Source organism: Rhipicephalus microplus, chromosome 8, assembly GCF_043290135.1.
Source record: "Rhipicephalus microplus isolate Deutch F79 chromosome 8, USDA_Rmic, whole genome shotgun sequence".
NCBI classification, from domain to species: Eukaryota; Metazoa; Arthropoda; class Arachnida; order Ixodida; family Ixodidae; genus Rhipicephalus; species Rhipicephalus microplus.
The window spans coordinates 7,178,470-7,193,110 of NC_134707.1; the positions used below are offsets into that span (position 1 = coordinate 7,178,470).

General features: G+C 46.9%; 1 protein-coding gene across 5 annotated transcripts in view; it reads left to right on the forward strand.

Annotated features, from left to right (window-relative positions):
- LOC119164054 (uncharacterized) overlaps nucleotides 1–14,641 on the forward strand; it is a 155,020-nt gene that overhangs the window by 29,497 nt on the left and 110,882 nt on the right. For all 5 annotated transcript variants that reach the window (XM_075870900.1, XM_075870899.1, XM_075870903.1 and 2 more), the window contains exons 9-13: nucleotides 3,743–3,816; nucleotides 4,283–4,379; nucleotides 4,807–4,901; nucleotides 8,858–9,012; nucleotides 9,720–9,766. In XM_075870900.1, coding sequence (XP_075727015.1) covers nucleotides 3,743–3,816; nucleotides 4,283–4,379; nucleotides 4,807–4,901; nucleotides 8,858–9,012; nucleotides 9,720–9,766 — 468 coding nt within the window. The remainder of the gene's footprint in view (nucleotides 1–3,742; nucleotides 3,817–4,282; nucleotides 4,380–4,806; nucleotides 4,902–8,857; nucleotides 9,013–9,719; nucleotides 9,767–14,641) is intronic.

The following is a 14,641-nucleotide window of genomic DNA, read 5'->3' on the forward strand; positions in this document are numbered from 1 at the left end:
GGGGCCGCAAATTAGAGGAGCCGGAGGCCAGCTGCTGACATCTACCGAAAAGTGCACCGCACGAATCAAGATCGGGGATTCATCATTCGTGGCAACCTTGGTTATTCTTTCAGAGTGTTGTAAACGGGCCATTTTGGGTATGGATTTCCTGCGGGAGTACGGTGCCATTATAAATATACCGGACGATGTACTGACCTTTTCAGCGGACCATAGCGCAGCGCTGCAGCGCAAGCCCATGCACGTGATTGACGACGTGACCATGCCACCGTTGTCATGCCGCCTCGTCTCTGTCACATGTAACACGCAGCATAGTGGAGAAGGTGTCGCGGAACAAATATCGACGCTTTTACTCTCTCGAGGAATCGCTATTGCCAGAAGTCTCGTCAGTGTAGTGTCTGGGCAAGCAGAGGTCCTGTTGACAAACTTCAGCAACGAGCGTCGACACATTGCAGAGGGTACCACAGTTGCATACTTCGAAGAAATTGTAGAATTCCGCGAGTGCTTCGCAGTACAACAGGCAGAGACGCCGGTCGCTTCAACACCACTGCCTGTCGACGTGAGCACAGATTTATCGCCAGCGCAGAGGCAGAGTCTTCTAGATATTCTCGGCCAGTTTGAAGATTGTTTTTCGTCGACCTCGAGGGTAAATCAAACGCCACTGACAAAGCACCGAATTATAACGGAAGAGACGGCAAGACCAATTCGACAAAACCCATACCGCGTGGCACCGAAATAACGCGAAGCAATCCAAGAACTAGTCTAGAAAATGCTCAATGATGACATTATTCAGCCGTCAAAAAGCCCTTGGGCATCACCGGTAGTGCTAGTTAAGAAGAAAGACGGCAACTTACGCTTCTGTGTGGACTACCGCAAGCTGAACCGCGTGACAAAGAAAGACGTATACCCACTACCGCGTATTGACGATTCACTTGACAGGCTGAGGCATGCACGCTTCTTCTCGTCGATAGACCTTAAAAGTGGTTATTGGCAAATCGAGGTCGATGAGCGGGACAGAGAAAAGACTGCTTTTGTTACGCCTGACGGGCTTTACAAGTTTAAAGTCTTGCCCTTCGGATTGTGCTCAGCCCCAGCAACATTTCAGAGACTGATGGATACTGTCCTATCAGGCCTTAAGTGGCAGACGTGTCTGGTATACCTCGACGTCATTGTTCTCTCACCAACATTCGAGGAACATCTAAGACGGCTGCTAGTAGTATTTCGAGCAATACAGTCCGCTGGGTTAACGCTGAAACCTGAGAAATGTCATTTGGGTTTCAAGGAACTCCGATTCTTAAGACATGTGATGAAGGTGTTCATCCAAACCCCGACAAGATCGATGCCGTCCGAAAATTTCTGGTGCTGACGGACAAGAAGGCTGTGAGACGTTTTCTTGGCCTTTGCGCCTACTACCGCAGATTTATCGCCAATTTCTCGCACATAGTGTCGTCCTTAACACGCATAACGAGAGACGATGTTCCATTTTTATGGGGCAAAGAGGAACAAGCAGCATTTGACGCTCTACGACAGCGCCTGCAGACACCCCCTGGGCTTGCTCACTTTGACGAGGACGCTCCAACCATGATCCACACTGATGCCAGCAACGTAGGTTTAGGCGCTGTACTCGTCCAGTGGCAAGACTCAGCTGAGAGAGTGATTGCATATGCAAGTAGGACGCTTTCCCGTGCCGAGTCCCATTATTCCACAACGGAAAAGGAATGTCTTGCTGTAGTATGGGCAGTTCTGAAGTTTCGCCCATACCTCTACGGCCGTCTCTTCCACGTAGTCGGCGACCACCACTCTCTTTGCTGGCTGACCAACTTGAAGGACCCATCCGGTCGGCTAGCGCGCTGGAGCTTACGCCTACAAGAATTCGATATGACGGTCGTCTATAAGTCGGGACGACAGCACTCTGATGCTGATTGCTTATCCAGGTTGCCTATAAAGCAAGATGATGTCTCAGAAGATGGTGACATGGCATTTTTAGGAGTGGTCGACACGGTCACCATTTCGTCTAAGCAGAAAGAAGACAGTGAGTTGCTCCCTCTTATTAATTTTCTTAACGGCCAGTCTACAAGCGTTCCCAAGATATTTGCAAGGAGCCTGCCATCATTCTGCTTGCGCAGTGGTGTCCTATACGAGAAGAACTTCGCCCCCAGCGGAAATGCCCACTTACTTGTCGTCCCGACATCCATTCGCGATGAGATCCTGAGCGCTTGCCACGATCAGCCAACCTCCGGCCACCTCGGATACACGCGCACATTGGCCAGAATCCAACAAAAGTACTACTGGCCGAAGCTTCCAGGCACTGTAAAGCATTACGTCCGCACGTGCCTCGATTGTCAACGACGAAAATCGCCACCTTTAAAACCAGCCGGATTGTTGCAACCAGTTCAAGTGCCCACCATGCCTTTTGCACAAATCGGAATGGATCTCCTTGGACCATTTCCGACTTCGCATACTGGAAATAAGTGGGTAATTGTCGCTACGGACTATCTTACTCGCTACGCAGAAACAAAGGCTTTATCAAGTGGAACCGCAGTAGAAGCGGCACAATTTTTCATTGAAAATATCGTTCTGAGGCATGATGCTCCTACAATTATAATAACAGACAGAGGTACCGCTTTCACGGCCATGCTCCTCAAGTCAGTGCTTGAGTTGAGCGGAACAGCGCATCGAAAAACTACCTCCTACCACCCACAAACCAACGGCTTAACAGAACGCCTCAACAAGACAATTGCTGATATGCTTAGTATGTACATCGACGTGGATCATAAAAATTGGGACGACGTTCTACCATACGTGACGTTTGCCTATAATACGGCGCAGCAGGAAACTACACAGAGCACGCCATTTAGTCTTCTTTATGGCCGTGAAGTGACGACAATGCTTGATGCCCTGCTGCTGCACGACTGCGAGGATAGAGACATGGATGTTCAAGCCTTTACCCAACGAGCTGAAGAGGCACGGCAGCTAGCACGCGTGCGAATCGCCCGACAGCAGAGTTACGACGCACAACGTTATAACCTGCGACACCGATACGTCACTTATCAACCAGGCGAGAAAGTGTGGGTCTGGAGCCCTATTCGCCGACGCGGCCTTTGTGAAAAGTTACTGAAGAAGTACTTTGGTCCCTACAATGTTATACGGCGCCTAAGTGACGTGAATTATGAGGTCATCCCTGACAGTTCCTCGCGAGCTCAAAAATCTGAAATCGTACACGTTGTGCGGATGAAGCCATATTGCAGTGAGCCAGTTGCGTAATACGTCAACTACATACACCGCAAATTCTGTAGCCGAGCATCGGGTCGATGCTCTTCCTGGAGGGAGGCAAATGCCGCATTCAATCTGCAGAGGAGAGCTCGCACAGCCAGAGAGGAAGACGAAGCTCTTGCCCGGTCCTCTTTACGAGCGCCCTTCATTTTTAATTAAAGTGAGCTCTTCTATATCGAACTCCTGCTGTGTCTGCGTCGTGACAATATAGGTTGAAAGCTAGTTGTGGCTGACATTTCTGTGGTAAAAAAAATTGTTCTAAAATAAAATGATAATGATAAATTTTTAGGCAGGGGGTTCACAGTTTTCCCAGAAATATGCAAGAGCTGTACTACTTTCTGTGGGAGAATTTGAAAGCAGTACTCTGCGTGTCACAATAATCGCTGCTTGTCAAACATTGGAGTCTATATGCTGACTGTGCACGTTTTTACTGGAAAGCTTATTGGTGGTTTATTTTTCCTCATCTTTTCAGAAGCCGCACGCAAACATAAAATGAAGAAGCTTACTGCAGAACTTGAAGACAGCAAGAAGGACTTGGATGAAAAAGTATTGTATAGTTGAGCTTGTTTTTTTTGTTCTGAAGAGGTGTCAGTCAACTCAAATTGAGGTCCCGCTCAGACAGGTGTAATTTGCCTAAAATGTAGCTGGTTGCTGGTTTGAAGTGGGTGACGCTTTTTCTAATTCAAACTTTGGATTGTTCGTCTTCATTGTTAAAGAAACGTCAAGAGGTGGGGTGCAGTGTGTGCTGCTGCATTTAAATTGTGATGCTTAAATACATACCACATGCGCACTTAGAGGCACACATGCAAGGTTCTCTTAGTTCGAAGGTTACTAAAGCCCAGCTGTTGAATAAATGTGTGTGTTGCCTGTGAGAAATTCGTTGACTGGTTGTGCACTATGTGACAGCATATGTACATGCAGAACTTTACGAAGATTTATGAATAGGATGCTTGTCCTATAAAATATAAAGTGGCAAGGTGATCTCCAAACCAGGGCATTTGAACTTTTGCAGTCTCAGTTGTACCAGAACACAGTCGACATTAAGATGGCTCTGGAAGAGCAGCTCGGAGAGCTGCAGCAGCGTGTTGAGTGTCTGACAGCGGACAATGGTAAGATTTACTTCAGATTAAGTGATATCACTTTATTTTAGAATCTAATGATGGAAGGAAGCAGTATGAGCTGTCTCAATAAATATTGTCGACTTTTCAGGATAATACCCTAGGAAATAACAACATAAGGGCTTCATTTGACATAGTAACATGGTTAGGTAGTGGCATGGCAGTCACTGTTCATTATCAAGGACTCTGGAACTGGCGATCGATGGAAGGCTAGTACAAGTGTTAGCAAACTGATGAGAGTTTAGGTATAGCTACAAGTATCAAGATGCCTAGCAAGTTTGCTGGCAGATCTCCATGGATATTATATGATTGATGTGAGCTAAACTCATTTTAAGTGTCATGTTAATAGTTGAGCATATGACACTGATGTGTATTGCAAACCATGAAGTGAACCACTTGTGCATGTCTTGCAATGCAGCCAAGTGCCAAGACAAGATGCACTTTCTCGCCCAAGAGCATAGTACTGTTGTCACACAGAGAGACGGCCTGCAGGAGCAGCTCAGGCTAGAAAAGGTATGTCTGCCTCCTCATGTGGGCTTGTATCTGCATAACCTTTTGCTAGGGTTGGGTGTATAAATTTATTTTTTTTCATAAACCTTCTATCCAGAAGGCTTCCACAAAATGGAATCGCCATAAGTATTTAGTATCTTCTCACTATGTGTTTTTTCCGTTGGGTCTTTGTGTACAGTCTCCCAGATCGCCTCATTAGCTTAGACGGCAAAGCGACCAATTTCTAAAGGAATTGGTCTTGGAAGAAAAACAGGTGATCACTGTACATGCTAACTAGGTTAGTATAGATAAGTACCTTCAATTAGTTTCATAAATTTCTCTAATGTTGGCTGCTGTCCAATGACTGTATTCAGTGTGTTCCATTCTCGACTTACGCGTGGAAAGAACGAATAAAAAAAGTATCATTAAATGAGTATTCTACGAGTTCCCATGCGTGCCTTTGCCTCATCGTTCTGGTGTCTCGAAAGTTCAAGTCAAGATCTGGGTTTACGCGGAGTGATCTGCGTAAAAGTAGATAAAGAAATTTAATCCGGAAAACCTTTGCACGATTGTGAAGGGTGGCTAGACCAGCACGGTGTAATAGAGCAGTAGGTGAGTCATTGCGCCCGTATCTGTTGAAGATAAAGCGCACTGCTTTCCGCTAAACCATTTCCTGTATAGCGATATTATTCACAGTGTGAGGGAACCACACAATACTAGCATATTCTAAGACCTGGCGGACAAATGTGACGTAAGCAAGATGCTTCATTTCATGTGTGGCGAATCACAGGGCCTGTTTAATAAAAAATGATTTGCTCATCGCTTTTTTCGACACTTGACGCATGTGCTCTGTCCAACTAAGATCAGACGCAATTGTGATACCAAGGTATTTGTACTGGTTAACTCTTCGTAGTGGCACATTATTAATATGGTATTGAAAATCAAACTTAGACACCTTGTTGGTAATAGACATAAATACAGTTTTGTCAATCTTTATAGTCATTTGCCAATCAGTGCACCACTGAGCTATTTTGTTTAGTGAATTACTTAACTTCACCTGATCATCATGATGATGTATTTCATTGTAGAGCATACAGTCGTCTGCAAGGAGTCTGAGTTTAACGTCTGCGTAGTTATGTAATTTATATAAGGAACAAAACTGGAGCTACTACAGACCCCTGCGGAACGCCTCACAACACCAGAGCTAGGTCAGAAGTGTGGATGCCATGCTGTACGTATTGGTGACGGTCAGTTAAGTAATTAGTTATCCATCGGAAGATGGGGCCATCGCCTAACTAGTGATTAAGTTTCAGTAGTAGTTTAGGGTGCCAGAGGCGGTCAAATGCCTTCGAGAAGGCGAAAAAAATATCATCAGTTTGAATACGTTCATTTATGCAGAGAGACAGGTCATGAAGTGTTTCGACGAGCTGTGTAACTGTAGATAGTCCTGATCTAAAGCCATGCTGGTTGGAATGCAGCATGTTGTTTGATTCAATAAAGCTAATTAGAAATTTGAACACAATATGTTCAAGAATTTTACTACTTGTGCAGGTGATCGAAATAGGGCTATAATTAGAAGGACTAGCGACAATACCTGATTTAAATATTGGAGAATTTTGGCAATTTTCCATTCAGCTGGAATGCAGCAGTCTGCCAGTGATTTGGAGTATATCAAATAAAGATGTTTACTGACTGGTTCTGCATATCGTTTAAGGAAGCCATTCGGGATTCCATCTGTACCGCAACTTTTTTTTTCATTGATGCCTAGAAGCAGTGACAGAATGCAAGCCTCTGATAAAGAAGGCGTGCCTAACAATTGGATATCCTTATTATATAAAGAAGCATTTATGTTCACAGTGCCATTATCGACTGTAAGAATCGATCGAAAATAACAGTTGAAGTCATCAGCTCTTGCTTGGTCTTGACCTTCTGGTGAAGGTCGATTAGGCAATCTTGTGTTCATATGTTTCCAGAATTTGTGGTTTATGACCAGGTTGTAATCAGGTTATAACCTGAAGGCAGGAAGAGAAAGAAAAAAAAAAAGATGGCTGCAACGGTGCTCAAAAGCGGGCGGGAGGGGGACCTGGTTCTCGGAACACCCTAGTGGAGATAGGGGCACAAGATTGCTCATAGAGCGCATGCGCACATTGTCGTTAATTTGGCCGCTGTGTTTTGCTTTTATCGATTCAGCATTTGATGCTCGCCCATTCAGGTAAAAGAGATGTACATGGGCGGCTTTTCATAAAAGTCACAGTTGCGCCACAAGGGTGAATCAATCAATGTGATAGCAGCAAATGCAACTTTATACGAAGTGAGGCTGGCAGCTTACTCTGATCTCACGTAACAGTCCAAAACGTTGGTGTTCGAGAATATGGCCAAACCAAGGAGAGCAATGCTTTTCGCACAGTCTTTTCGCAGTGCGAGTTCAAAACGTGGAAGTGTGTGCGAGTCGCTCACTGTTGACTGCCAAGATAGCATCTGCGCCAGTGATCGCGACCACGTCCTTAGAAGCGAAGTTCATAGTTGTTGCCCGAATGACACCCCCACTTTCTCATTTCTTTTATGCTCCTCGAAAGTGGGCGGAGCCCTTCCTCTTTTCTTGGGCTACGTGCCTCCTGGGCGGGGGTATCTGATGTTATTGCACGTACCCTCTGAGTAACGTAGAGGAGCCGGTCTGATCATTTGATCTCTGCTTCCGCTGCGTTCGTCGCCCTTGCTCGTGCGCTGATAGAACATAGGATGTGCAGGGGTATGGTACCAATTTTTTATTTATACAGGATATGATGGCAACGATTAACACCCACCGGGAGTGTCTATATAATTTCATTGCAATAATGAGGCTATTGCACAATTTAGCTGTGTGTTTGAAAAGTACAACGATGCTGCTTCACAAGGGCTTTAAACGGGGCTACATCTGCTCTGAATGTTCCTACTGCTTTAAACTTGCCGGAAGGCCCTTCTGGCTCATGCAAGCCTGCTCAGAAATGTAAAACGTCTTTCTGGCTGCTCCAAGCCTGCTGCAAAAAGCATGTTTGCCTGCTCCCACGACTGCTCCCAAACCCATGTACCCTGTTGCACCCTGATGTTTTTGTGATACTGAACTCTCCTTTTTACAAATAATGGAAAGTGGGGTTTTAATTGCAGTATTTGCAACTGTAGCATTAAAAGCATGAGTGAAGCAACTGGAGCAATTGCAAATGTATTTTGTGCATGTGCAAAATGCTCTAGAGTGCTAACAGTCACTGCATTCATATAATATTGCCCTCTGAGTGCTCTGCATATGCTGTTAATGTTTCACATCTTTGCTGTATCCTCAGTGATGAAAATTGCTTTTTTTTTTTTCACCTAGCTTTTGTGAATGGAGCTCTTTTTTCTTAATTTACATCCATTTTTTAAGACATGACTTAGAGAGGGTTATATGGTCTTAAATAGGCTAAATATTGCAAATATTACGATGTAACATATTTTGCTGCTTTGAACTTGCACCCTACGGCTGTTCAATGCCTGCTACTATATAAATCCGCTCTGAAACTTGGTTAAAACCGTGCATTTTTTCCTGATTACCAAACCAGGAACTTTTCAGCTGCAAAGACTGGTCGTTTGATGAGGATCAGTTATAAGCCACAGTTGGGGCAATTTCACTCAAAGAAATAATGAGGGAAGAGTAAAGGGGAGCCTGATGATGATGATTAGCCTGAAGTGAATGAATATGCAGCTGGAATTTCGTTGGTTCCCAGCTAGCATTCGGCATTACTCCAGCGTGACATTCGTCAACTTCGAGCTCAACGATGCTATTATATAGCTCAATTAATGAACCGGAAATATTTCGTGATAGGAAAGGAAACATTATCATCTGAAAAATATTCTTTACTAATCACACTGTTTACTAATCACTGTCTGCCTTGAACTAAAAAAGGCGTGTTTTTGCACAAGCCTAAGGAGGCCCTCTTTGAATGGTGGTATGCTGTGCTCCTTTCTAGGAAGAAAAAGCTGTGCTGGAAGATTGGTTGAAGAAGCTGGCTGGAGGGATCTGCACCCAGCTGGACGTGGAAAACACGTCATCGGTGGTGATCATGGAAAACTTTGGCAACGTGCTGGGCGAACTGCTACTTGAACTCAACACTCTTCGTGATGAGTAACTGCATTTCTTGTTCTCTCTTATGTAAATTGAATCATGTAACGAGACAATCTTGGTCTTGCCTTTTCAAAAATGGCTGTAATGCCATATCTTTGGTGTCACAATACCAAACATAATAAAGTGTGAGATCTCGAATCATCTTACCTGAGATATAGTGTGAGAGGATGGATAACTTTGTTAGGAGATTGAAACGTGTGATTTAACTGACCTAAGCGTGCACAGACCAAGACGAAAAGGAAGAACAACAGGACAACTGCTTACTTGCAAATAAGAGATTAATGAATACGAAATATAAAAATATGCTTTCTTGTTCAGTAAGCGCTTGTCCTGTTATCTTTCCTTTTCATTTAGGTCTGTGTGGGCTTAGATAAGTTAAATAATATCACCGAGATAACCATTTATGATATCGAAAATATAAATTTAATGTTCTTCCCCCGAAACTTTGTACCCTGTGTTCGCAGACAGCTTAGTAGTTTACTTATCATACCGCACAGTCATGGATTTTGCAGACAGTTCTTTCATTTTGCTCGTTTCTGAAAACCTTAGCGTTTAACACTTCGTGAGCACGAGGGTGAACTGCTTAAAAAAACGGCAAGTATTTGCCATTAGCTTACAAAGCATACTGGAATCACATGTAAATTTTGGCATGACTGCCATGATTTTTTCTTTTAATGAAAGCCTTGTATAACATCTTCCTTGTGCAGAAAAGTAGCAAACGACGGCACCATCAAATTGTTGACTGCTGACAAAGGTAGTGTCCCAGTTTATTTTATCCTCCTCCTTGCAATGTCTTGTCCACAGTGATGAAAGTGCTGCTTCAGTCGCTCCAAAGTGTAATATTTGTTCGTAAGTGCTCTGAACCTGTTTTAGCATGGCGCTGGAAAGTGCAAAACAGTGACCTTTATCAGAGTGACCATCCAAGAAGCCTAAATGAAAACAAAAAAAAGCTGTATGCTGTCATCTATAGTATGCAGCTTCTATACTAGGATATCGACAGTAGTAGATGTACGGGCATCATCTAGATATATATCTGATTTAACTGTGTATTTGTACCTGACGAGCAGACTGTATTTGGGAATTAAGATTAGTTTATCATACTGACTGCTAGTGGCTACTCCAAAATAGTATTTTTGCTTATCTAGAATCTGCTCCAAAAACCAGAATGTCACTTTTATCACTGTGTTTATTAATGATTTGTTATTAACAGAAGGTGCATGTGACTTCATCAGTGCAAGCACTAGAAATAATGGTGTATTTGTTGACTTCAAAGTTTGCACGTCAAGTATTGCTTTTCATGTTATATGCATATTGTAGGCATCTATTACGTGCTTCATCCTCATCTGAACAGCAGTCAATCATCATCATCTGTTCTGGCTGACAATCATCATCGTCATTGAACGTGCGCTTCATCTTCGGGTTTGTTGCGCTTGTTTGTTCGCGAGTTCACGGCCAATAAACCTCGTTACAACCGAGTCGTCATAATATATGCAATCTTCAGCATTCAGCATTGGGTTCATTCTTGAGGAGGTAATGCGAAATATGAAGACACAATTGATGAACGAAGAGATGAGACAGGTGTTAACATCACATTAACACTGTCATGACCATGAGAAATTTGCCTGTTTATAGGTTGTCCAGAAAACGTCATTTTTATGGCACCCAAAGTTTTTTATGTTAATGTTTATAGTAATAAATTGTATACTAAGGAGTTATTTTTCAAACAAAGTCAGTTTGAAACTACAACTTTATTAATAATAGTACAAAAAATGATCAAACGAAAAAAAAAGGTGTAACATGAACAAAGAAATTTTATGAGACTATCAACACTGCTCTGAACAGCGTAAGAAAAAAAAATCGAAATACATATTTTAAGCACAAGGAACATGCACAATTATCCTGTAAATATAAGCACTGTAAATGCAAATATTTTGCGTATATAGAATAACATTACATGTGTTGTATTTCATGCCACCATGCGAAGCAGTTTTGCGATGCGACAAAAAGACAAGCTTGCATCACATATTCCACAGAAAACATTTGTTTTCTGTTTTCTCCAATAACTTGAGCAGTAAAAAAATAGACAAAGTTGAGAGCTCTAGCGAAAAGGGCAGTTTCAAAGTTCAGTCTGTGGGAATTGAGGCTGGCCCGCTGCCTTTGCGCGGGCTTTCCCGCCTTTTCTGCCATTCTCATGTCCCGACATGTCTGCCCTCCTTTGCTGTCTGCCGCGCTGGGAAGGGCGGAGTGACGTTTAACTCCCTCACCCGGTAGCGGATGTTGACTGTGGCGCCGCGCGCGGGGACTCGCAAGAGGTTTTCGCGCGCTGCGTCGGGAGCAGTGAGTACAGTCCGGGACTTCAAACGGTGAGCCACGCATTCTTTTCCGTCCGTGGAGTCCCGTCGCTCGGGGCTCGTCGGACTTCGCTGACGGCGCCTCGCGCCCGATGCGAACGCTCACCTTTTGTTGCCCCGCTGCGTACTCACGGCCGAAGGGCAGTACGGTGTCCTAGTGCGTGGCCTAGCTACGCCGACCCGTCTCCCTTCGAAGCCAACGCGAGCGCCTTTGCCCTCGCTCGAGCAACCGGCCCCTTTGTCCCGGTGTTTCCGTGGATCACCTTTACCGCGGAGACGTGCTCGTGGCACCCCTGTGTAGTACTTTGTGCCCGTGGCGTGGATAAGCCTACTTGCTTTCCCGCCGCGCCTATTTGCAACGGGCTGTACTGCGTTTGGTGTTGCCACAATAAAGTGTTGCGACTTGAGCAGTATCGTGTTTCCCGCCACGGCGACGGTTAACGCGTGCCCAGCGGCTCGCTAAGACCGGACCCACGCTGGTGGCCGTACTCCTTCGGGATACGTGTACACCACACTGGCGCCCAACGCGGTATCAAAAGCTCTAGCTTTTGATTGCTCTTAGCGAGTCAGTTCGCCTGCGCGATTCGGGCTCGTCGCAACATGGCTGCTTCGCGGGACTTTTGTCCGCTGTCCCTTTTAGCGGATGCCGCGTTGCACACGGAGGCCATTGCCTCTATGGACGGGAACCCTTCTGCGCCCGTCCGTGTCGGCACCCCCTATTGCGGCACCGCCTCTATCGACGGGCGCCCTTCGGCGCTCGCCTGTGTCGTCACCCCTTTTTGTGGTGAATACACTCCTACGTGGTAGCTGACGCGCTATCTCGTGCCCCTTGTTGTCTGCCGAGAACCTGGATTTCGGTGCGACGGCCGCTCGCGGTGCCTTAGCACATGCAAGCGTCGGGGGCGAAACAGCAGCTTCGCCGCCATTCGGCGAGAAGGGTGAGTCCCCATGCGGACAAACCTTAGCTGCTAACCAGGTAAGCGGCGCACCGCGAAGCGGCCGAGCGGGGGAGCTTTCCGAAGGCCACGAGGCCGAGAGCGAACCCGTAACGCCGACTCACGCGGCGGTTGCTGCGGTCCTGAGTGGGCGCGATACCGGACTCCCCCATTTGGGAGAATGGGAATTGCTTTCGGCAGCGAAGAGCTACTGAAGGCTCAGCAGAGGGATCCGTTTCGAGTCTCGGAGGGACGGAGCGCCGTATACGCTGCTTGCTTTGCGGCGGGCGCCGTTAAACCGTCTTGACGAGGTGCGGAGCGCCGTTACGCTGCTTGTTCTGCGGCGGGCGCGATTAGGGGGCTGAAACAGCGTGTGTCGCTGAGTCCCCGGTGGATTCATTTTGCTGGACCATGACGGGCTCCTGCTGAAATATATAGCCACTGACGACGAGTCCATAGACCCGTTTAAGGTGGTTATGCCCAAAAGTCTGAGAGCCGCACTGTTGCGATCCTCTCACGACGAACCCATGGCCGGTCACCTGAGTGGCTCGAAAGTTTTTGCAAAACTGAGCCGCGTTGTGACCTGGCCCGGCATGAATCGAGACATTTTTCGCTACTGCCGTTCTTGCCGCGTCTGTCAAACGGTGAAATCAAGGGGTGGCAAACCGCCCGGTCTGATGAAACCGATTGTCAGTGAGCGTCCGTGGCAAGTGGCCACCTGCGATCTAATGGGACCATTTCCCAGAAGTAAGCAGGGGTTCATTCACCTGATGGTAGTCGCTGATCACTTTTTGAAATGGGTGGAACTTTTCCCACTTCGGAAGGTGACAGCGCGAGCGGTGCTTGAGAAGCTGCAGGAAGTGTTTTGCCGGTTCGGCTTCCCGGAAAGGCTCATCACTGACAATGCTTCGTATTTCACCGCTCGGGTGTTTGGTGTCACGTGCCGTTCCCTCGGAATTGATCACTGCACCACTTCACCCTACCATCCCCAGTCCAATTTGACGGAGCGCGTCAATCGTACGCTCAAACCGATATTGGCGGCCTTTGCCGAAAGTCAAAGGGACTGGGCAGACCATTTGAGTGAGCTCGCGTTCGCTATTCGAACATCCGAGAGTCGCTCAACTGGTTTCTCGCCCGCCTTCTTAAATTTTGGAAGGGAGTTGGCAAATCCGGTGACCAGCGTCACTCAATGCCAGCTCGAGGACGAGGAGGCGCCGGCAGACTGCTCTGCTTACGCGTCGGCACTTCCGGACAGGCTTTGTCGAGCTTTCTGCAAAGCAAGGCAAAGTTTGGCGTCGGCCAGGGCTCAGCGGAAGGCCCAATATGACCGCAAGCATCGCGACCTAGTTTTTGAGGTGGGCGATCTTGTCCTGAAGCGCAACCACGCCCTTAGCGATGCCAGTAAGGGGTTCTCAACCTCGCTCGCTCCTAAGTGGCTTGGTCCGTACCGAGTGGAGAAAGCTTGCACTCCACTCGCGTACTTGCTGAAAGATCCCCATACGGGAAAACTCAGCCGTGCCCATATCGCAGACCTGAAACCCTTTGTATCACGGTCTCACGAGCTCGCGCAAGAGCCCTGCGGCACTTCGCGCCAGCAACGAGGCACACCCGGAGCGGCGGACCGCATTCGGACCCCGCGCCGGTATAATCTGAGGAAGCGGTCACCTTTGTGATTTCGCGCCGGACGGCGGACTTCTCCGCAACCGAAGGCCCTCAGTTTACTGTCTAGCCTCAATATAGGTTAGCTTCTTTACGGCCTTTTCTCGTAAAGAAGTTGACCCCGCCGTGTCTGCTGCCAGTGTTTCTTTTTTTTTTTTCAAGTGTTCATGTGTATTTTATGTTTCTTTTTCTAATATTGAGTGTTATCTGTGTTTTGTGTTTTTTTTTGCCAGATCTTGAGTGTCATTTTGCTCTGTTTTTACTTTTTTTTCTCGCGTTCGTTTCGTCTACCGCGAAGGGAGCTGTGTGTGACCTTGAGTGTCGGTGCTTGCCGGGAGAGAGAGAGAGACGAAGGACGCTTTGCGCCTACGCTCGCGCAGCTGTCGGCGGTGTGTGTGCGTGCGTGCTTCCGTGCGTGTGTAAGTGCGTGACGCTTCAGTGCGAGCCCGCGAAGAGTGCGTGATGGCTTTCCCCCATCAATGCGGACGCTGGAGGTGCTGGGGGGTCATTGACCCACTGACGTCAGACCGTCTGGCTGTGCTCTGCTCTCGGCCGTCGCCGGAGAAGCCACGCTGCCTTTTCCCACCATGGCTCCTGCGCGAGGCCAGCTGAAAGCAGCTATATGCTGCCGGCCAACGCCAGGGCGCCTCGCAGCCCCTTGTGGTTCGGCCTCCCTGACCACTG